We start from the raw sequence: 22,614 nt of genomic DNA on the forward strand, positions 1-22,614 counted from the left end.
GAGATCCAGTTCAGTCTCCACCCACATTTAGTAATTTTTTGGAGCTTGGGGAGTTTCTCAGTGGTAAATCCTACAATTACATTTTTTTTCTGCAGTGGGAAACTAAACTCATCAGCAAGACCGGCTCCTCAGAGATCAGGGCATCATTTTGAAAGTGTGCCCGAATCTCAAAGTGAGGTTGCAGGGCTCCCACCCCCCATCAAGGCCTGCATCCCCCTGCAGATATGGACAACACTCCCAACCCTCGACCACCAAGGGGCAACCCTTCCCCCCTCAAGGTTAGCGTGAGGCCTCCCCCACCACCCAGGCATGAGGGTGTCCCTGTCCCCACACTCATCCATCCTTGTGGGCATCGGAGCATTGTTTCCCCCCCACCCCCAAGTGGGCACTATGGGGTCACTAAGGGCCCCCCACATTTAGGCCCCCCTCTTTCAGTTCTCCCTCTTTCAGGTTCCCCCATCACCCACACACCGTTCATGATGCTCTTTTATACATCCCCTTCACCTCATCATCATCATTATGGGCAGCATGGTAGCATTGTGGATAGCACAATTGCTTCACAGCTCCAGGTTTGATTCCGGCTTGGGTCACTGTCTGTGCGGAGTCTGCACATCCTCCCCGTGTGTGTGTGGGTTTCCTCCGGGTACTCCGGTTTCCTCCCACAGTCCAAAGATGTGCAGGTTAGGTAGATTGGCCATGATAAATTGCCCTTAGTGTCCAAAATTGCCCTTAGTGTTGGGTGGGGTTACTGGGTTATGGGGATAGGTTGGAGGTGTTGACCTTGGGTAGGGTGCTCTTTCCAAGAGCCGATGCAGACTCGATGGGCCGAATGGCCTCCTTCTGCACTGTAAATTCTATGATTCCTCTTTCCTAGGCATTGCTCCCCCCTATCCTGGCACCTGGGCACTGCCCCATCCAAACTGGCCTGTTCCAGTCACTCAGGCTTCAATGCCTTCTGAGCTCCCCAGCGTGGCCATCATGCCTGGTCCCAATTGTGGAGGCCAGAACTAATCAGTGTCCGAGTGAGGCCTCGCCGCTGCAACTGGTGACTCCTGGCAGCATGCGGCTTCAAACGAGCCATGCATATTTAAATGAGCTTAATTGGTCATTTAAATATAATTATCTGCGTCACGCCCAGAGCCTGCCAGGCATGGCGACTCGGGTGACTCATGATTGGCACCAGCGAGAAGCCCATTTTGAGTTGTGTGGCACTACCACCGTGGTAAATGGAATAGATTCAGCACAGATCTCGTAACTCAAATCTCTGCATGCCTGAGATGCTGTGGGCCATCATTAGCAGCAGAATTGCATACGAATTGCTGCAAAAATTAATGGTCGGCCAGAGATTGGGAAAACTTCAGAAACCAGCAAAGAATTATTTAAAAATAAAGAGGAAAAAATTGGATTACAAAAAAAATTAACCCAAAATATGAAAACAGACCGAAAAGGCATCTGCAGCTATATAAAAAGGAAACAAGTAGCGAAAGCATTGGTCTCTTAGAGGCCTAACCCTAACCCTTAGCATAGTACAAAAATAAAGAGGCAAAAGGGAGGGAGGATTTCAAATGCTAATGATAACCAGAGTAAAAGTACTAGGAAAACAAATGGGATAGAAGGTTGACAGGTTCCCTAAACCTGACGGCCTGCATCCTATGGGCCTAAAAGAAGTGGCTGCAGAGATAGTGGGTGCATTGGTAGTTATCTTCCAAATCTCCTTAGGTTTTGGAAAGACTACGGTAAATAGGAAAACCACAAATGTAACACTTCTATTCAAGAAAAGAGTAAGTCAGAAAGCAAGAAACTATAGGCCAGATAGCCTAACATCTGTTTTGGGGGAAAAACTGGAATCCATTATTAAGGAGGTAGTAGCAGGATACTTGGAAAATCTTAATATAATCAGGCAAAGTCGGTACGGTTTTGTGAAAGGTAATTCATGTTTGAAAAATTAATTAGAGACCTTTCAGGATGTAACAAGCAGGGTGGATGAAGGAATACCTGTAGATGTAGTGTATTTAGATTTCCAAATGGCATTCGATAAGCTGCCATGGAAAAGGTTACTGAAGAAGAGTTCATGAATTTGGGGTGATATGTTAGCAAGGATGGAGGATTGGCTAAATGTTGTGGTCGATCTCTACAAACGAGACTTCGGTACAGGTTATAATCGTTCATTCAAGCATGCAAGGAGAGGACTCTCTTGGAGATCTTTTTTTTTCAATTAAGGGGGAAACTAGCGTGGCCAATCCACCTACGCTGTACATCTTTGGGTTGTGGGAGTGAGACCAGTGCAGACATGGGGAGAATGTGCAAACTCCACATGGACAATGACCTGGGGCTGGGATCAAACTCTGGTCCTTGGCGCTGTGAGGCACCAGTGCTACCACTGCGCCACTATGCCACCTTTCTTAGAAATCTTTAATACAGAACTCACATCAAGTCACAGATTTCCACTATATTTATACAGTTAATCACATATACAGAACATTGTTTAAATTCCAATCTTGTCTACATATAGTGCGAGATCTTGAGCCCACAGCGTCATGAATGGGATCGGTGGCGTGGGTGGAAACCTGACAAGAATCGGAAACGTCAGTTCACCCAGAGAGATCCCATTTCCGGATTTTCCTCGATCCTTGCCAGTGGCGTCACGAGTTTCATGCCCACAAAGGGTGTGAATCTCAGTTTAAGAAATTTGAACGGATTTAAATATTATTAGCGGTTCCCCCGCCAAATGATCCACCATCACAAAATATTCATACCACGCCCACATGACATCACGATGGCAAGATTTACAACAGGCGTGAGGCAGTCAAAGGAATCCCTCCGGGGACACAACGCGAAATGGAGCCCCTGGGAGAGGGTTGGAAGAGGGACATGCCTGCTGGCACAGGTTGGCACTGCCAGGTTGTTGGGGGCGGGGCCTAGTGGGAGCCCCATGGGGTGAGGGGCATTGATGTGTCGTGCAGGCAGAGTGCCGGCTATACTTTCGCGGTGTTGGGGGGTGGGTTCAATGCTGGCAGTGGATGTTGGGGGAGGGGCTAAGGAGAGGAATGCTGTCAAAGATTCTGGGCTGGGGAGCCTCCATTACATCAGTGATGGGGGCTGGGGGCCGTTAGGCTGCAGCGTTGATCAGCGCGCACTTTAAAGGTGGTGCCTTGATCTCTTTGGAGACTGTTACAGACTCTCTGAAGCCCTGTCTCATCAGACTAACCATGTAAACTACACGCACTCATTTATTTTAGTCGAAGGGGCTCAAGATTCCATGAGAAAACTGGTCTGTGCAATTGGAGAGTTACACACCAGCTTTCTGTCTGAGCATTATACTTTGCCATATTCTGGTAAGATTCTGTTCATAGTTTTATTTTAAACTTTTCACCCGAAGCAGGGTTTTCTTCTTGTAGCTAGAGACTATCCATCTTTCCCTTTATAATCTGTTCTGACTCAATTTAGGTCAGGAGGGATACAAAGTTCGTCAGAAAACTTATGCTACTGATATTGACCTTATGGTGTGTAAGAGTCACTGGGTATAAACATTTGTCTAACATGTGCTCGTACTCTAAATTTTACAAAATATATTCATTTCCCAAAACACTAATGAACAGGAAACAGAGTAGGCACAAATGGGTCATTTTCAGATTGGCAAACTGTAACTAGTGGAGGGGCACAGGGAGCAGTGCTAGAATAGCTACTATTTATGATCTATATGAATGTCTTGGATGATGAAGGGACGGGCTGTGTTGCCAGGTTTGCTGACAATACAAAGATAGATAGGAAGCAAATTATGAATAAGTTACATTTTATGGGCCCCCTGTTGAAAACACACGCTGTAGGTGCCAACCATATCACCTTCCCGTCCACACACAAACTCACTCTCAAAACATGATAGGTGGGCAGGTGCCGGAATTGGCAACCTGCCTACCATATTTAAAGAAATAACCAAGGGTGAACTGAGCTTCTGATCAACCAATTGACCCCAATAATATGTTCCCCACACCATAACACAATTGGTATGGGAATTCAGGTGGGAGTGGGCAGTATTTTTTAAAGAACATTTTACAAAGACATGAAGGAAGGGGATTACTATCTTCAGTGGTGCTCTTTGCGCAATGTCCCTTTCTTGCTACCCATCTGCTTGCTGAAACTCACCTTCCCACCCCTTCCATAAACTGCCCAAAACCTCTCCACCCTATCCCCAAGACTTATCTTCCCCCCTCAAGGCTAGTATGCAGGTCCAGCAAGTAATTAGGAAGGCAAATGGAATATTGGCCTTTGTAGCAAGGGGGCTGGCATATAAAGTAGGGAAGTCTTTGCTACAACTAACTGTACAGGTCATTGGTGAGACCACATTTAGAATACTGTGTATAGTTTTGGTCTCCTTACCTAAGGAGGAAAATACTTACATTGAAACCAGTTCCAAGGAGATTCACTAGGTTTATTCCTGGGGTGAGGAGCTGTTTTATGAGAAAATGTTGAGCAGATTAGGCTTATAATCATTGGAGTTTAGAAGAATGAGAGATGATCTTATTGAAACATACAAGATTTTGAGGGGGTTTGACAGGGTGGATGCTGACAGGATATTCTCCCTCGCAAGAGAGACTAGAACTAGGGAGCAACTTGACGGAATTCTCTGTCAGCCGACGCCAAAATTGGGAAAGGCGATTGGGCGGAGAATTGGGTTTGACGCCGAAATTATGGCGGGTTCACGTCAAATCGCAATTCTCCGGTGCATTGACAGCGGAGTCAATGTGTTCCACTCGGCACATACAGTAAACGGCGTTTGCATATCATTAGCTGGCCTGACCCGGTATGTTCTGGGGCCTCCGTGATTCTCCGCCTCCACTGGGGGGGGGGGGTGGGGGGGAATTTCCGGCAGTGAGGTTCACTTGTGATTCTAAAAATCGACAAACAGGTGGCATTGCTGATAAGGGAGAGAGAGGGGGTAGGATACGGAGAGGCACGACCATGGGTTGCCAGTCCTAACACTGGCTGGAGTGCGATGGGGGAGTCCCTGCCATGGCCAGGGGAGGGGGGGGAGGGGAGGGGATAACAGGCCATGGGGCTGGGATGACCCTTCACGGGACCTGGCATGGACCACCATTGCCATGGCCTGCAAGGTAGTCATCTTGCTGCGCATCCCACTGACCACCCACATTGGCCCCTGGTTCTGTAGAGTGCGACCGGCAGTATGGGTGCCCACGGCCACCACTCCCGCACCCAACCCCCACCTTCCATCTCACCACCCTCCGCACCCCATCCTCCACCACACCATTAGGGCAGCATGGTAGCACAGTGGATAGCACAATTGCTTCACAGCTCCAGGGTCCCAGGTTAGATTCCCGGCTGGGGTCACTGTCTGTGCGGAGCCTGCACTTTCTCCCCTTGTGTGCGTGGGTTTCCTCTGGGTGCTCCGGTTTCCTCCCACAGTCCAAAGATGTTCAGGTTAGGTGGATTGGCCATGCTAAATTGCACGTAATGTCCACAAAATGATTAGGTGGGGTTACTGGGTTACGGGGAGAGGGTGGGGTGCTCATTCCAAGGAGCGGTGCAGACCCAATAGGCCAACTGGCCTCCTTCTGCACTGTAAATTATATGACTCTATGATACCATCCCCCCCAACCGCCACCAGCAATGCCGACATCAGCCCCTACTGGGTGGCGCCAGACGAGAGCCACAGAGCATACCGCTGGCAAGCGCAGTGCCAGCCAATGGTAGCCCTGGAAGCAGGGACGGGCACCAGGGGCCTCCAAGGTGCTGGGCTCCGACGAGGTCAGGAGTGCGGAGAAGGGGGAGGGTGGGACATGCGGAGACAGGGTCCACAGTGCCAACCGTGTAGCCCGACCGGATCTGGTTGGACATGGGGGGTACGCACCATGCTAACATGTCGGCCTTTCACCCTCTGCAGACAGGGGGTTTACAACCAGCAATGGCGGCCTGCTTCCTCGCCATGGGGGATGCTGTACGAGCTGGAGCTGCTCAAGGAGGAGAAAGCTGCAGCAACAAAGGAGGCCGTCGCTGAGGATGGAGAGCCGGCCACCCAACAGACCGACTAGGAGGAAGTGCAAAGGAGGCACCTGATGAGGCCTCGCGTGTACCGGCAGCGCCTGTTATTTGAAATGAAAATCGCTGATTGTCACGAGTAGGCTTCAATGAAGTTACTGTGAAAAACCCCTAGTCGCCACATTCCGGCGCCTGTCCGGGGAGGCTGATACGGGAATCGAACCGTGCTGCCGGCCTGCTTGGTCTGCTTTAAAAGCCAGCGATTTAGCCCAGTGAGCTAAACTGAGGACCTGCTGGACTGGGCATGCTGTCAAAAGGCTCTGGCTGAGCAGGAGGATAATGCGACATATCTGCTGGATCATGGCACACCTAGCAAGGTGATGGTCGCCCTGTCCTTTTACACCCCGAGCTCCTTCCAGGCGCCGAGTGGGCACCCTTATGGGATCTCGCAGAGCTCAATGCACAGGTGTATCCATGCTGCCACAGAAACCCTATATGCCCAGTCGGCACAATACATCAATTTCAATATGAACCGAGCCCACCAGGATGCCGAGGCAACGGGGTTGGCCACCATTGCTGCGATGACATGAGTCCAGGGGCTAATCGCCGGGATGTGTAAGTCCCCCTATGAGCACTTGCAGATGACAGGCTGCTCTACACAAACCAAAGGGTTCCACACGATGGAGGTGCAGCTGGAGTGTGACCATCAGGTGCGCATCATGCACGCCTGTGCCCGGTACCCGGACAGAGTGCACGGTGCCTTTATCCTGGCACACTCAACAATTCCTAGCCTCTTTGAGGTGCTCTGCACCTGCGGGGTTCGCTCTTGGGCAATAGAGGTTATCCACTGCGGTTGTGAATGACGATTCCTATCTGGGGGCCACAGACCAACGCGGAGACCTGCTACCATGCCCATGCTGCGACCAGAGGCATGATTGAGTGGTGCTTCGGCCTCCTGAAGATACAGTTCAGATGCCTGGACCGCTCGGGGGGGGGGGGGGGGGGGGGGGCGTCGCGCTGGGAGGGTCGCCCACGCCGTGGTAGCCTGCTGCAGCCTCCATAACACTGTGCAACAGAAGAGCGATGTGCTAAAAGAGGAAGTTGAACGTCAGTCTTTGTCTGACAGGGAGGATGCGGGGCGGGCAAGGATGGACAGGACATGGGGCCCGGGCAATCACGGGAGGTCACAAAAAGTGTGTGGTTGGGCCAACTCGCACGGAACGCACTGATCGCCTCCGGGTTCACTAACTGAGGGGGGGGGCGGGGGGGAGAGAGAGGGGGGGGACTGAGCAGTGGCACAGACACCGCATCCCACCACACACCCCTCCGCCTTGGCCATACGCCTCCCCCCCCACCTGAAAGCCCATCCGTGATGCATACCTGTTGCACGGGGGTGCAGGTCATGGGTTGGCAGTAACAGCCCACCCCTCGCACCCTTCTGACAAAGCACCGAGAAGGCAGTAACGTTGTGCATAGGTGTTTAATGTGGAAACATATAGATTAGTGCCTAGCCCTATCGTTAAACTGTCCTGCACCCATGCCAACTTAACTGGTGTCTAATTTTCTGGCTTTATAGGCCCTAACTCTGTCTCGGTGAATCCCCAGATGGTACATCAGGAGTGAAGGCAGCCTGCTGCGACTCCTGCCCTGAAACCTGGGTCCCCTATGGCAGCCGTCTTATGGGGCGATCCTGCTTGGATGGGACTGGCCACCTGTCCCAGGTGGCATGGTGCTGCCCTATTCTGCCCACTGTCCATGTGATACGCCTGGGACAGGAGGGAGGGGTGGCGGAAAAGTCTAAGGTGTTGCTGTTCCGGCACGTCCCCTGCGGGAGTCACTGGCACGGGCCCCATCACCTCCTCCTCCTCCCTCGGGGTGCCCAATGCCCCCGGATTACTACATGGGAAAGGGGTGAAAGCAGAGTTAACTCCTGAGGCTCCCACATCACGTGGCGCTGCCAGTCCTGGAGGCCCGCTGGGGTCTCGACTAGGGTCTGCATGCTTGCTGCCATGGAGCACAGGGAGTGGACCACCTCCTTCTATGACTGCACCACATCGCACTGCGACTGTGGCACCACCTTCTGGGTCTGTGCCACATCAACCAGAGTCTGCACTATCTCCTTCTGGGACAGGGTCACCTCCCATTGTGTTTGTGCCACGTCGGTCAGAGCTGGGCAATGCTGCCGCTGCTCTCAGCCATGGCTCGCTGTGATTGGGCCACACTCAGGAGCTTCGCTGCAATGTCCAGGTGGCCCTGGCACAGGGCTGCCTGTGATAGGGTAGCCCTGTCTTGGGCCTCTACCACCATCTCAACAGAGTGTCCCAGGCCTTAGACATGTTGATCCATGGCCGGGAGGATGGTTCCCGTCCATGTCAGAGTCATCTTCGGTGCTGGTTGGCACCTGGGGTTCTGGCTGTATCTGGGGTTGTGTGTGGGGGGGGGCATCAGAAGGGCCCGCACTATCACCAGCAGTTCCTGAAAACACAAGACATGATTGCATTGTGGCCGGGGAGGGGAGTGCGATGGTGGAAGTATGTTGGAGAGTGAGTGTAGGGGCGGTGGTGGTGATGGCGGAGCGGGGGTGTGGGGGTGTCGTGAGTATGAGGGTGGTGTGTGTGTGAGATTGGTGGTGGGTGTGGGGATGATGTGAGGGGGAGTGATGGTGACACACATGACGGAGACTGCAACTCAGCGGGGTCTCAACCTCCACCCCGGCGACTGCCCTTTCCTCGGGCCCTACGACCATGTCCAGTGCCCTCTGCTCTGCTGTTGTGAGGGGCCACAGGTCCAGCGGTCCCTCTCCAGCTTTGTCCTGCTCCCGGTGGGTATGGGCGGCCTTCTCCTGGGAAGGGGGGATGTGGAAACAGAAAACGCGCAGCATTAGACAGTCCAACGTATGCAGCCCAGAGGGTGGGTAGTTGGTGGCTTCAGTGGCCAGGGAACCCAGCCATGTTGGCCGATATGGGTGCTGGCATGAGATGTATGGTAGGATTTGGCTGCTCTCCGGGTGGGGGTGGGTCGGGTTATAGGTGTGTGGGATGGGGGTTAGTACCAGGGATACAGTGCTGCCTACTCACCCTGTCTGCCCTGAGGAGATTGTGCAGTTTTTTCCAGCACTGCAGGCCAGTCCGGATGGTGTTGCCCATCGGAACTGACTACCTCTGCCACCTGCTTCCAGGCCTGGCAAATGGAGGCGGCTGGCAGCCTCCTTCCCACCCTGGTTATAGGATTGCCCACCTCCTTCATGGCGACTGGCAGGGTCTCCAGTTCAACGCCGGTGAATCTTGGGGCCGTGTGTCTTGCTGCCATCTTGTTGGCTGGGATGGTGCATGTGGGGAGTGCAGTGTGTATATGCGGTTGCAGCTTGTCAACCTCCTGAGTGACAATCGTGGACCTCGCAAATCCTGCATCATTTCTCATTGGAATCGATTGTGGTCCATGTGGTGCTGGTGCTAGCCCCTCAACAGTCACTGAGTTGGTCCAGGTGCGGCTCCAGTTCTACTGTGATAGAAGTCCACGAATCCTGCCCCGGCATCAACACTTAGGGCGCGATTCACTCCGGCGTCAGAGGCCGCTCCTCGCCCCCTATTCTCCTAGGAGCGCCGGCGCGTGAATCCCGTGCGCCCGGCCTTGACACTTGCATCAAAGCGGCAAGCCGAGAATGACTAGGCTGGCGGCACCTAAGTGATGTCAGCCGCGCATGCGCAGGTTGGCCGGCGCCAACCCACACATGCGCGGTTGCCGTCTTCCCCTCCGCTGCCCCGCAAGACATGGCGGCTTGATCTTGCGGGCGGTGGAGGGAAAAGAATGCGTCTCTTAGAGATGCCGGCCCGACGATCGGTGGGCACCGATCGCGGGCCAGTCCCCTCCTGAGCCCGCCCGTGGTGCTCGATCCTCCCTCCGCCCCCCACAGGCCCCACACTTACCGGTCGCGCGATGTTCATGCCGGCAGCGACCAGGAGTGGTTGACGCCGGCATGAACCGGTTGGGTTCGTTAGGCCGCTCGGCCCATCCGGGCCGGAGAATCGCCGGTCGCCGTGAGAAACGGCGAGCGGTGATTCTCCGAGCGGTGTGTCGCAAAACGTGACACACCATTTTGGGGGGGGGGGGGGGTGGGAGAATCGCGGGGAGTGCCAGGGCGGCGTGTCGTGATTCACCCGGCCCGCCCGCGATTCTCCCACCCGGCACGATTTTCCGCTCCCCACGCCCCTCACAGCGACCGGCGATTCTCCGGCGTCGGCTGTTTCTCTCCATTTCGGAGAATCGCGCCCATAGTCTCAGGAACGGAGAATCCGGCCGATGGATCTCCAATTTCAGACAGAAATGGAGAGAAATTTCATCCCTCATATGGTTGTTCGTGTGAAATTCACTCAAAGGGCAGGTTCTGAGGGATTTAATGTTTTCAGGCTGAGCTGGATATATTTTTGACCTACGAGGGAGTTGAGGGTTTGACAGTAGACAGGAAAGTGGAGTTAAGGCCACATACAGATCAAACATGATCGTATTGAATGCTGCCATTTTTGCCAGTGGCAGGAAATGTAGCTGACAAGCTATTCGTTGGGGAGCACAGGTGACCTCTTTGGTTTTGCTTCCTCTGGTGTTTCGCCAAGGATGGCAAGAGATCTCCTTTTTGGCACGCCACAGAAGACACTCAGGCAGCAATGGCCACTCCCCCTTGCCGGTGCCTGCCTATCTGGTCCCAGCAACCCCTAATCTCACTTAGCTGACTTTGAAGGCACACGGACATTGATGTACCCTCACCTTTCAGGTACAACCCCAACAATCACCATCACCAGTGGTGGTGCTGCTGTGTTTCCTGCCCTCTGATCGGGCGAGCAGGTCTCGGACATAGGCCACTATCCTTAATACAGACATCAGTGTTGGCAACAGTCACTTAATTGGCTGTCGACAGAATGTGGCCCTGGCTCCAACCACCCACTGAAGCAAGGCTGCTCTCCCCGTTGAATCCGGGCAGTGAGACCCCTACCATCTCTACAGTATTACAATCCTGGCAGTTATTAGTTGGGAGGCTGTAAACCGCGAATAGGAATAAATGAAATGACCTCTGATTTGAAGGTTCCCCAGCAACTTGGGGCTGCAGATTTTAATCATATATATTAATAGCTGGGATGAAAGAGTAGAGAGTTCTAAATCCAAGTTTGCAGATGGCACTAAATTGGGAAGCACAACAAAATATATAGATGGCAATAGGAAGTGTCCAAGCATAATGGACAGACCAAGAATTCGGCACAACTTGAATGGAGGAACAGGCTCGAGGGGCCGAGTTTGTATACTCGGACCTATGGCTGATGGAATTCAATGTGGAATTGGATCAGAGAAAGACAAATTGGAATATATTCTTAATGGTTAGAAACTAGGAGCATGTGAAGGACAAAAATGATTTATGTCTCCATATTCTGAAAGTAGCGCATGGGTACAAAAAGTAATTCAAAAAGCTAATGGAATGAAGGTGTTTAGCCCAAGGCGACTGGAATACAAAGGGAGGAAGTTATGCAGAGCCTCGGCCAGACCAAACCATCTGACCTGAAAAGTACCACTCAAAAACCAGCAAGCTCCTTCTCAAGGTTGTGCCAGTTTTCAGGCACTGGATCAAAATTTCTATTCTTGCTGGTGACGAGCTTGGAGGTGAGAAGGGCCTGTGATTAAGTAGGAACTGGAATCCCACTGCCTTCCCATCACCCTCTGTTGAGGTCCTTAAGTGGCTAATTGATGATCACTTACGGGCCTCATCTTATCACCAGCTGCAGGTGGGCCCATTCCATGGAATCGGGGCAGGACACGGCCGGGAGGGGCCTCCTCCGGTCTTCCCGACAGCTGTCACGAGATTTGCGATCTGGGTCTCGCCCATTGTGGCGCACGGTTAAGTGAATTTAAAAACCCACTTGGCCGTGCGATTCCGGGTCGAACAGCCACCCAGCTTCTATTGGCCAAGGAGACCCCAGCCGAGTGCCAATTAGTACTGGTTCCCATTTATATCGGCACTTGACAGCTCTCCCAGGTGACCAGAGGTGCCTGCATGGATGGCCTCTGACAAGGCTGACACCTTGACACTGCTGATGCCACCCTTGGCATTGCCATCCTGGCACCATGGCAATTTCACCCGGGTACCTTGGCAGTGCTACTTGGGTGCCACCTGAGCAGTACCAACCGGGCACTGTCAGGATTCCCAGATGACACTGCCAGGCTGGCACCTTGGCAATGTCACCTGGGGTACCCTGGCAGTGCCAACTGCATGCTGCCAGAGTGCCCAGGTGGCACTGGAAGCAGGAAGGTGTGAAACTGGCATTTTGCCACGGGCACCCCACTGGTATGTGGTGGTTGGGGGGGGGGGGGGGGGGGCGAGGACTTCCCATCAGGTTAGTTGAGGCTTAGAGGGGTTCCGGGGTCACGCCGGAGGGGTCAACAGATCTGGGCACCATTCAATAATGATATCCTCATCTCTTGCTGAATTGCAGAGCTCCACTTGACGGTTCGCTCCCCACCGGACCCCAAAATAATAACAAGGTGCCACTAGATAGTGGTGTTGTTCCCAGTGCTGGACGCTGATTTTATTTGGTTAGATCATACCCTTAGTCATTTTTTGGGGCCTTGGGGGTTTTTCTCCCCAGTCTAGCACACACTTGAAATGTTTTCAGCAGTGGGGAGCTGAACTCACTGGTGAGACTGACTCCTCTGAGATCGCACTGCTATCTTGAAAGGGTACCCAAACCTTTAAGTGAACTTGATGGTCCCCACACCCTCACCCATGGGCAATGTCACCACTCCACATACTTGGGCACTACACCCCCCCCCCCCCCCCCCCCCCCCCCCAAAGTAATGATGTCGCTGAGGGGCCTCCCTTTTCAGGCCTCCCCATTCCACGTTCCGCCCATCCCCCTTTCAGGACCCCCAACCTTCACTCCCCCAACCTTTAGGAGGCCATTCGTACCCGCCCTTCACCCCTACGCTTCATACCCCCCCATCCCCCCTTTCATGGGTATACCCCCACTCAGGCCCTGGCCTTTGGCAGTTCCATCCTGGCAGTGCCCAAGGCACCTTAGCAGTGCCAGGGTGGCAGTGCCAAGGTGACGGGGTGCTAGAGGAAGAGTACCACCCTACCCTGCCCCTGACCACCCAGAATATCCAATGGTCTGGGAGACCCGCCCAGGTGCCATTATGCCTGGTCCATATTTCTGGAACCACGCCAGGCGCAACACAGCTGTTAAACCACGCCCAATGTTAAAGAGTGAGGGCACCGAAAGGAAATTTGGAACTCTCTAAAAAGTTGTAGATGGTAGGTCAAATGAAATTTAAAATAATTATATTGACAACCTTTGTTCAGAAAAGATAGTCAAGGAATAAGGCTCATAGGAACATAAACAGGATTGAGATATAGATCAACCATGTTCCAAATGAGTGGTGGAATAAGCCTGATGGGCTGAATGGCCTATTCATGGGTCTATGTTCCTATATTTCATACAGGATGCAGAATTCTGATTACTTGCAAGGGGAAAGAAGTAAGATTGATAGATACCCTCAGAGCAACATTAAATGAGATATACATCAAAGTAAATTAATACCATAGTTCCGTAAGTTCTTAGTTCCATAATTCTAGAACTCCCATCCTAACTGCATTGTGGGTGTACGTATATCACATGGACTGCAACAGTTTAAGAAGGCAGTTCATCCTCCAGGACAATTAGGATGTGTAATATATGCTGCCCAGGCCAGCAATGCCCACATCCAATCAAAATATTATTTTAAAACTCAAAAATCTTCAGGATAAAAGCTGTAAACAGCTTCAAATATAATCATACCCCATTGTATTTTTCCCAGCCAAACTTGAGGGAACTATTCAGTGAGAAATAAGGAAAAGTGTGTTTAAAATCTAATTACTTAACAGCTGTAGATTTTGTTGCAATTTGTCTAAATGCAGCTGTCACACACTGCGTGATCTATTGGGGCAGGAGTTAATATGTCCAGCACTTTTCTGGGGAGGGGGGGATTTAAATGTTTACACACCATGATTTCACAGTACAATATTTTTGTGGACAGATATGTTATTTAAATATTTGCTCATGCAAATAAATTAAAGTGAGACCCAGGTCCACACATGTTAGACATATGGGGCGGGATTCTCCCATGCTGCGCCATGTGGGAGAATCGCCGTTTGTGCCATTTTTTTCCCGTGGCGCTGGCCCAATGCAGGCAGGCGATTCTCTGAGGAGCAGAGCATCGGCGCCATTTGCACCGGTGCGCTGTCCACGGCCGGGCCGCCGATTCTCCGGCCTGATGGGCCGAGCGGCCACACGGAAATGGCAGAGTCCCGCCGGCGCCGTTCACGCCTGCTCGCAGCCGGCAACAACTCTGCGTGTAGGGTCGGGGGGCGGCCTGTGAGGCGGGGAAAAGCACTCCTTCACCGGGGGGGGAACCTCCGATGGGGTCTGGCCCACGATCGGGGCCCACCGATCAGCAGGCCGGCTTCTCCAGCCCGGGCCCTATGTTATTACGCGGCCGGCCCCTGAACCCCCCACGCCATGTTACATCGGGGCTGGCATGCTGAGGAAGTCCCCCGCACATTTGCGGGTTGGCGCGGCCCAACTGCGCATGCGTGGATTGGCGCGGCACCCATTTGGTGGCGAGAAGGGAGGCTGGAGCGGCGTGAATCACTCCAGCGCACCAGTGGTTCCCTTGCCCATTTTGCACCATCGTGAAACACGACAGCTTTCACGACGGCGCAAACACTCTATCTCCATTTCGGAGAATCGCGCCCATGATATTTTGCCAAGATAAAAACAAAATGGGCACAGTAGAGCTGGAGCTATCAATGGGGTTATTATTCTTTACTGATCTTTAATAACATTAATAACACTTGGTTCCAAATTATCAGGCATTTAAAAGGTGGAAAAATAGATTGTGGTGGACAGATCACCGAAAAATGCCTTGTGCCCAGTCGAACAGTAAACGGCAGGAAACTCTCCGGGTGAAGTAATTCTTGTGTGTCTTACTATAGTGGGTGGAATTCTCTGGTCTCCCAGTCGCATGTTTCTCAGTGGCGCACCATTACCTGGTGGTGAGGTTCTGTCTTTGCGCCGGTTGTCAGTGGGATTTGCCATTAAACCCACTCGACATTGCTGAAAACCCGCGGGAGGAGGTACGCTGCCAGCGGGAATCGCAGCGGTCGGAAAATTCCAGCCAGTGTCACACTAAACACAGTAAAATGTTCACACTGACATTGTTTTTTTGATGATTGCTTTACAGATCCTGGTGTGGCACACTCGGACTGAAAGGCCAGTCCTAATAAATGAAGGAAAAAATGGATTCACTGATCCAAGAGTTGAGGTGTGAACCAGATTGAGATGGGAGGCCATTTCCTGTAAGTTCCATTTTATTGCAGCAGGCACAATAGTTACTATTTATCTATTTTTCTAAAAGATGTTTTCTTTTGGTCTCTCTGGGAGACAATGTAACTGGTAGAACGACAATCCTGAATGGAATATTGTTGAAAGGAGCATTAAATGAAAAGTTTAACATTAACCATTTTTGGATAGGCATTTTGAACAAGTTGAACATGAGGAGACATGAATGGGCATTATTTTTTTTTAATTTAGAGGACCCAATTATTTTTTTCCAATTAAGGGGCAATTTAGCGTGGCCATTCCACCTAACCTGCACATTTTTTGGGTTGTGGGGGTGAAACTCACAAAGACATGGAGGAGTGAATGGGCATTATTGAGTATTTTTTATTTTATCAAAGTGAATTAAATGCTGTTGGGACATTGCCTGGAGGTCATTGGAGTAGTGCAACTGAACACTTGAACTCTTGATTTCACTTTGCGGAATAGCAGACGTGGCAATTGACTCTGTTTCCCTATAGGTCTGTGTATTTGATCACATATCCACCTCTGGTTACTCTTCCTCCCTGCCACTGATATATCTATTACCTAGTCCTATCCAGTGTAGCTCTCCTCTAGCTCGCAAGCAGCCTTTGTATTGACTGGCACTTTTGCACGGTTTCCTCTTTTTTCATAGCAGGGAGACTAAATCGAGAAGTGCTGTTGAGAGGCAAATCTAGCCTAATTTTACAACAGGGAGTAGAACGTTTTCTGACTGTACGTGAGGCTGGAATCACTTCATCTCCAAACGATATCTCCTAAGGGGTAAAATCTGTTTAATTTTCAGTCACATGAGGGGACAGGGAGGGAATGTGGACCTTGAAATGTAAGATTGGAGGAGATCCTGTCTGCATAGAGGGCAAGCATGTTCAGAATTCTCGCCGTTCAGCAACAGCTTCTGTGTGCCAGGGACCTTGAGACACCTAGCAATGTCCAACTCCTGAATGGTACATAGAACGGTGAAATAAATTATATCCTTGATGGCTCCATGTATAAAATCTCTCTAAGTCTCTCGAATTTGGATCTGAATCTAGCCCATGTACTTAGGATGGGATCTCAGCGTCAATTCATTCATGAATCAACACTCATCCAAAAGGCTGCCATCAACTCAGTAGTTAGCATGAAATTAGTTGTCTGAACAAATAGTTCTCGGACGTGAAATTGAGATGTTTGGGAATGATTGATAGGAAGTTGAGGTGAAGCTGTACTACTGTAATGCAGCGAAGGAACCTCTCTTCACCAGCTCATTCTAACATTGATAAATTGAAAAATGTTTCATTCACTCATCGGATTTCCATTGCTCACCTTGAGGAATGTACAATTGAACTCACTTTTAAAATATGGATTGTAAAGAAGCTGATACTTATCTGTTTTTGAATGAATACCATTGATTAGCTGGTGTGAATAAGGTATGAAGTGCCAATAAATGCCTGTATAAAAAGATTGATTGGAACATTTTATTTATTCATGGGATGTGAGCATTGCTTGTGAATAGTCAATTGCCCTTATGAAAGTGGTGGTGAGCCAACTTCTTGAACCACTGCAATAGGTACGCCCATAGTGCTATTAGGGAAGAATTTCTAGGATTTTGACTCAGCAACAGTGAAGGAACAGTGATGTACTTCCAAGTCAGGATGGTGTGTGGCTTGGAGAGGAATTTGTAGTTGTTGGTTTTCCCATACGTTTGCAGTCCTTGTTCATCGAGGTGCTTTAGATCAAGGATTTGGAAGGTGCTTTTAAAGGACGCAAATTGCTGCAGATCATCATGTAGTTAGTGCACACGGCTGCCCCTGTTTGATTGTGTCAGAGGGAATGAAAGTTTGAGGTGGTGGATGGGGTACCAATCAAGCAGGATATTTTGTCATGGATGGTGTTGGACGTCTTGAGTGTAGTTGAAATTGCATTCATTCCAGGCATCATTTAAAAATGGTGTCCTGATGTCTTGATACACTGAGGAGTATTGGCGAGCGGTGCTCCTCAGTGCACAACATGAGGCTATGTGTGGCCTTGACTGTGTGAGCCCTGCTGTGGTCCCGTATCTAACCGGGGTGAGCGCTGGGAAACACGAGGCTAAACACGTTCGCTATGGGACTTTGTTCCTATTTTGTTAAATCCCGCCTAGAGACTTTTATTGTCTTACAGGAAATTAACAGATATAGGACCCGATTCTCTGGAAGAATTTCCAAGTGTTGTAGAATAGAATAGAACAGAATAGAACAGTACAGCACAGAACAGGCCCTTCGGCCCTCGATGTTGTGCCGAGCAATGATCACCCTACTTAAACCCACGTAACCTGTATACCCGTAACCCAACAATCCCCCCATTAACCTTACACTACGGGCAATTTAGCATGGCCAATCCACCTAACCCGCACATCTTTGGACTGTGGGAGGAAACCGGAGCACCCGGAGGAAACCCACGCACACACGGGGAGGACGTGCAGACTCCACACAGACAGTGACCCAGCCGGGAATCGAACCTGGGACCCTGGAGCTGTGAAGCATTGATGCTAACCACCATGCTACCGTGAGGCCCCAAAGCAAGAGGGAATTGCTGCATGTTTCCCGGCGCTCGGTCCAGTGAAACCAGCAATGCTATTCAACGTTAATTGGTCCACTTAACGAGGCCTCACGGGCATCTTGCCACAAATAATGCCTCGCCAGCCGATTGGCCGGGACCGCACTCGCCAGCCCCCCACTAACAACATCAAGCAGCACTTAAGCTGCACTTACTCAGCCAACCCCAGCCAGATCACAACAATGTCAACCAGAGGACCAGCCCCAAGATTCGGGAAGCTGACCTGCGGAGGCTCCTGGACATGGTGGAGGCCAGGAGGGATGTCCTGTTCCCCCAGGGGTCCTGGAGAATGAGCCACAAGGCAACCAGTGCGGCCTGGGACGAGGTGGCAATGGCTGTTAGTTCCAGAAGTGTGACCAGGAGGACTGCCCAGCAGTGCAGGAAGAAGGTCAACAACCTACACCGGGCAGCACGAGTGAGTAGATACCAAACCCCCTACCCGTCCCCTAAGGGAGCATCCCCCCCGAGCTCTCCAAGTGACCCCCAGCCCTCTCTCCCCCTTCCCCCCCCCAACCCCGCCTTCACACCCCCTCTCCCACCACTGAACCACGTGTGTGGCTAACGATGCCCTTTCTGTGTCTCCTCAGGAAAAGCTTTCCCACAATCGGTGGAAGAGGGCCAAGACGGGCAGTGGGGTGCCAGACTTGAGAATCCTCACCCCCTTCGATGAGAAGCCCCAGAGGTGACTGGAGGACAGATCAGTCACCCACATGGAGGCTGGCAGATGCCACAGAGGTGAGGAACAACCGGGCTCCACCCGAGCGAACTGTCAAGTGTGAGTACTGATTGCCTTACTGACTGGCCCATCTCTCCCACTGATCACATGTCCATTTTCCTGCAGGTCCTCCTGCTGAAGGTGCCGTCCCATCCCGTGTGGACCTTCGCCTGCCTCTGAGGAGACCACCTCGGTGGATGCCACCATGGTCGCGGCACAGCTGTCATCCTCATCCTCCACCAGCGCAGATACACGTACCTCGGTGGGATATGTTTGTGATCAGGCCTCTGGGGCACAATCTGCTGAGCACCGCACTGCTGATGATGTACATCACATGGAGGCACGTGGTGAGACAGCAGTCGGAGGTCTGCTGGAACCCAAGACCCAACTGGGTCCCAGCCTGATGCTGAGTCTCTGGTACAGGGTTACCCAGAGCTGATGGAGAAGTTAGGGTGCGGCTGGGACATTCAGAGGGAGATGTCAGTGTCACTGCAGCAGATCCATAGCCGAATAGAGAAGTCCTAGAGACTACGGGCACAGGAGATGGCACCAGCAAAGAGTGGTACCGATGCCATCACTGATAGGATGCCGACCGCAGGGAGAGCTTGGTGCATGACGGCGGCACCAATGAGTGAAGGTGTCCAAGGCATCACGGAGTCCGTGACAGCGGTGGGTTCCCCACACCCTGCCGAGCACTGGGGTGGCTAGCCCAGCACCCCCAGGCTCGTGGCCTGTGAGCAAAGATGGCTGTTGACCTCCTCGGCTCCCCACAGAAGCCCTTCTGCCAGGTTCACATTTTTCAAAAGGAGCATTAATCCCCGTCAGTTTGAGCACTTGCTGGGGAGGCCGCTGAATGACAAGAGACCGTTGGCTATGGGGTAGTGACTCTCGTTAGTTGCATGGAAATAGGTCTTAAGTGGTGATAATTGGTTTCTCACCACGCTACGGCGAGATCCCGATTTCCCTACGGTAGCGGCCAGTTGCATTGCAAACTGTTTGGCGCCCGGAGAGGATCTTGTTTTTGGCCTCGGCCACTATTCACCGGCCTCATTACGCTTGAGTGGGAGCACAACAAGGCTGGAGAATCGCCTAGAAGTGGAATTGAAGCCAAAGATCAGCCATGATCGTATTGAATAGCAGAGCAGGCTCAACGGACCGTCAGGTTAACTGTTCTTATTCCTTATGTTTTTACGTTCCTTCATTTTGGTTTATTAAAAGACTCTTGTGCTTTCTGGGTCCGATAACAGCAAGCTACAAGTATTCAAATTGACAGCAAGTTTGTGTTATGTTTACATATTAAAAATGAAAATGTTTTACAGAGATTACATGCTGCAATTTTGCTTTAACTTCATTGCGATTGCTTTGCGAACAGCCAGCAGTAGTTCCTTTGAACTCACGCTTAATTTCCAGTGCAGCTGTAAAATGGAAAATAAGCTTTCACTGGCTTCTTTGCACTGCCTGCAGCCCTATTTTTAAAGCACTTGTTTTTAAGAAACGTGTAAATTCTTTAAGAACTATGTAAGGTGTCAGGAAAAACTGAAGAGCCAATTCAGCTCCAGCCTCAACGTAGGAACTGGGGCGGGGGAGTGAAATTTCCCTTCTGTCATCTGTAAATTAAACTTAATGGAAACACTTGAGTCCAACAGCTGAGAAGACGCCAAGCTGTGCTACCCATCACCCCACACTCGCCTGCCCGACACTTACCCTTTGTTGTATTTTCTGTGGCTATTACTCTTGGCAGATGTTTGATGTATGTATTTTAAACTCTGACTTTGGTCAATAAAATAGACTAAACTGACGTTTTTGACTGTGAACTACCTGCAGCTTTAACATCAACAATTACCCATTTGAAAAAGTCCACGGGTGAAGAAAACTTGGTGTAAGTTAGTGGATGGCTCAACATGCAGTAACTGAATCCGAAATAAATATGTATTAACTGGATACTTCCAAAAGAATGTCCCAATTGGCCAGATCCTTATCACTGTCAGTGGGTGAGCTCAGAAACATCAGGCTGTCCTGGGGCAGCAACGACTTTAAAGCATTACTGCAAATACTCTCAGAGACTGATGATTTGGGATATTGCTGCGTGGATTTGTCAACTAAATGTTTATTGTAACACAGTGGCTATGTTATTGGGCTTGTAATCCACAATAGGCTGGTTTAGCTCAGTTGGTTGGACAGCTGGTTTGTGATGCGGAAAAAGGCCAACAACATTGGTTCAATTCCTGTACTAGTTGAGGTTATTCCCAACTTTGTCCCACTGGTGTGGTGATTCTCAGGTTAAATCACCACCGGTCAGCTCTCTCCTCACTTGGGACTATGGCGACTTCACTTTAATCCATAGGTGGTGTATCAAACTACTGCAGTGGTACAAGAAGAGGGGGCAATACCACCATGATCTCAGGGCAACTAGGGATGGGAAATAAATGTGATGACCAAATGTTGAACATTAAAAGATATACAGTGTTACACCTACTTTGCTACTACAACAACAAATAAAGGGCAATATTTCCCGCTCCCTCTTTTGAATGCACTGATTCAATTAAGATGCAGCACCACTGATGTTAGCAGCTGTCCAGTACCTCACCCACCCATTTTCCGCATATGAACCCAGACAATTAATGTACTATTTCCCTAAGGTGTTGTCAAAGAAAATCTCGATTCCGTCTTTACCCAGGTGGCACGTTAACACAGTGGTTAGCACTGTTACTTCACAGCACCAGGGCCCCAGGTTCGATTCCCGCTTGGGTCACTGTCTGTTCAGAGTCTGCACGTTCGCCCCGTGCCTGCAAAGGTTTCCTCCGAGTGCTCCGGTTTCTTCCCACACGTCCCAATAGATGTGCTTATTTCCAAATTACTCGGTACAGATTTAGGGCATGGTCTAACAGTGTTTCTCTGGGCGCAGGTTAATGGACGTATTGCGAGAAACCAAGAATTTTAAAAAAAATAAACTTTATTAGTGTCACAAGTAGGCTTACATTAACACTGCAATGAAGTTACTGTGAAAATCCCCTTGTCGCCATACTCAGGCGCCTGTTCGGGTACACAGAGGCAGTATTCAGAATGTACAATTCACCTAATAGCACGTCTTTCGGGAGGAAACCAGTGCACCTGGAGGAAACTCACGCAGACACGGAGAGAATGTGCAGACTCCGTACAGACAGTGACCAAGTCGGGAATCAAATCTGGGACCCTGGAGCTGTGAAGCAACAGTGCTAACCACTATGCTACCATGCCACCCATAGCCTACTGCACCTGGTATTCCCTGGCAGTCTCCCATCCAAGTACTAACCAGGCCTGATTCTGTTTAACTTCCGAGATCAACACTTAAGGCCAATCTCCATTCAATTAACAGGAACAACCCCCTACCTAATGGCCTCCCGTGATCTAACTGTCTCCCCAGCAAGTGGTCATGCAGGGGCCGATTAGCACACATTTTAAAAACGTAAAGCTGGTGGTGTTGTGTTATGCTTCTTCATGTAGCATAAGCTGCTTCCTTGATGTATGCTCTGACAAAAGAAGGTTCAAACTTGGAGATAGGTTTAACACATTTATTGAACAGTTAACAATTCTCCTACTTGAGTTTGACTCTCCTGCTAATCTTGCTACAGTAACTCAGTCTAACTAACCAGTCTGCTCGAAGCCATGCGGTGGGTGTGATGCTTCCGATCTGCCCCTGCCCTCTCTGAGTGCCACCTGTGGAAAGAAAAAGAGCATTTGTGCCCTGTCCTTTTATATGGATTGCCCCCTTGTGATAGTGTCACCTCTGGGTGTCTTGACTGCCCATTGGTCGTGTTCTATTCTGTGCGTGCATTAGCTGTATGTCTGCATGTCATGATGTCTCTGGTGGTCCCTCTAGAACATAGAACATACAGTGCAGAAGGAGGCCATTCAGCCCATCGAGTCTGCACTGACCCACTTAAGCCATTCACC

The 22,614-nt window shown here is 50.7% G+C and overlaps 1 protein-coding gene across 10 annotated transcripts in view; it reads left to right on the forward strand.

The window, feature by feature from the left end:
- LOC119969166 (galactosylgalactosylxylosylprotein 3-beta-glucuronosyltransferase 1-like) overlaps positions 1 to 22,614 on the forward strand; it is a 170,975-nt gene that overhangs the window by 139,120 nt on the left and 9,241 nt on the right. For all 10 annotated transcript variants that reach the window (XR_005461302.1, XM_038802397.1, XM_038802393.1 and 7 more), the window contains one exon: positions 15,256 to 15,370. Coding sequence is in view for 9 of the 10 variants with exons in the window: in XM_038802397.1 (XP_038658325.1) it covers positions 15,256 to 15,342 (87 nt within the window). In the remaining variant the exon portion in view is untranslated. The remainder of the gene's footprint in view (positions 1 to 15,255; positions 15,371 to 22,614) is intronic.

Source organism: Scyliorhinus canicula, chromosome 7 (genome assembly GCF_902713615.1).
Source record: "Scyliorhinus canicula chromosome 7, sScyCan1.1, whole genome shotgun sequence".
Classification (NCBI taxonomy): Eukaryota; Metazoa; Chordata; class Chondrichthyes; order Carcharhiniformes; family Scyliorhinidae; genus Scyliorhinus; species Scyliorhinus canicula.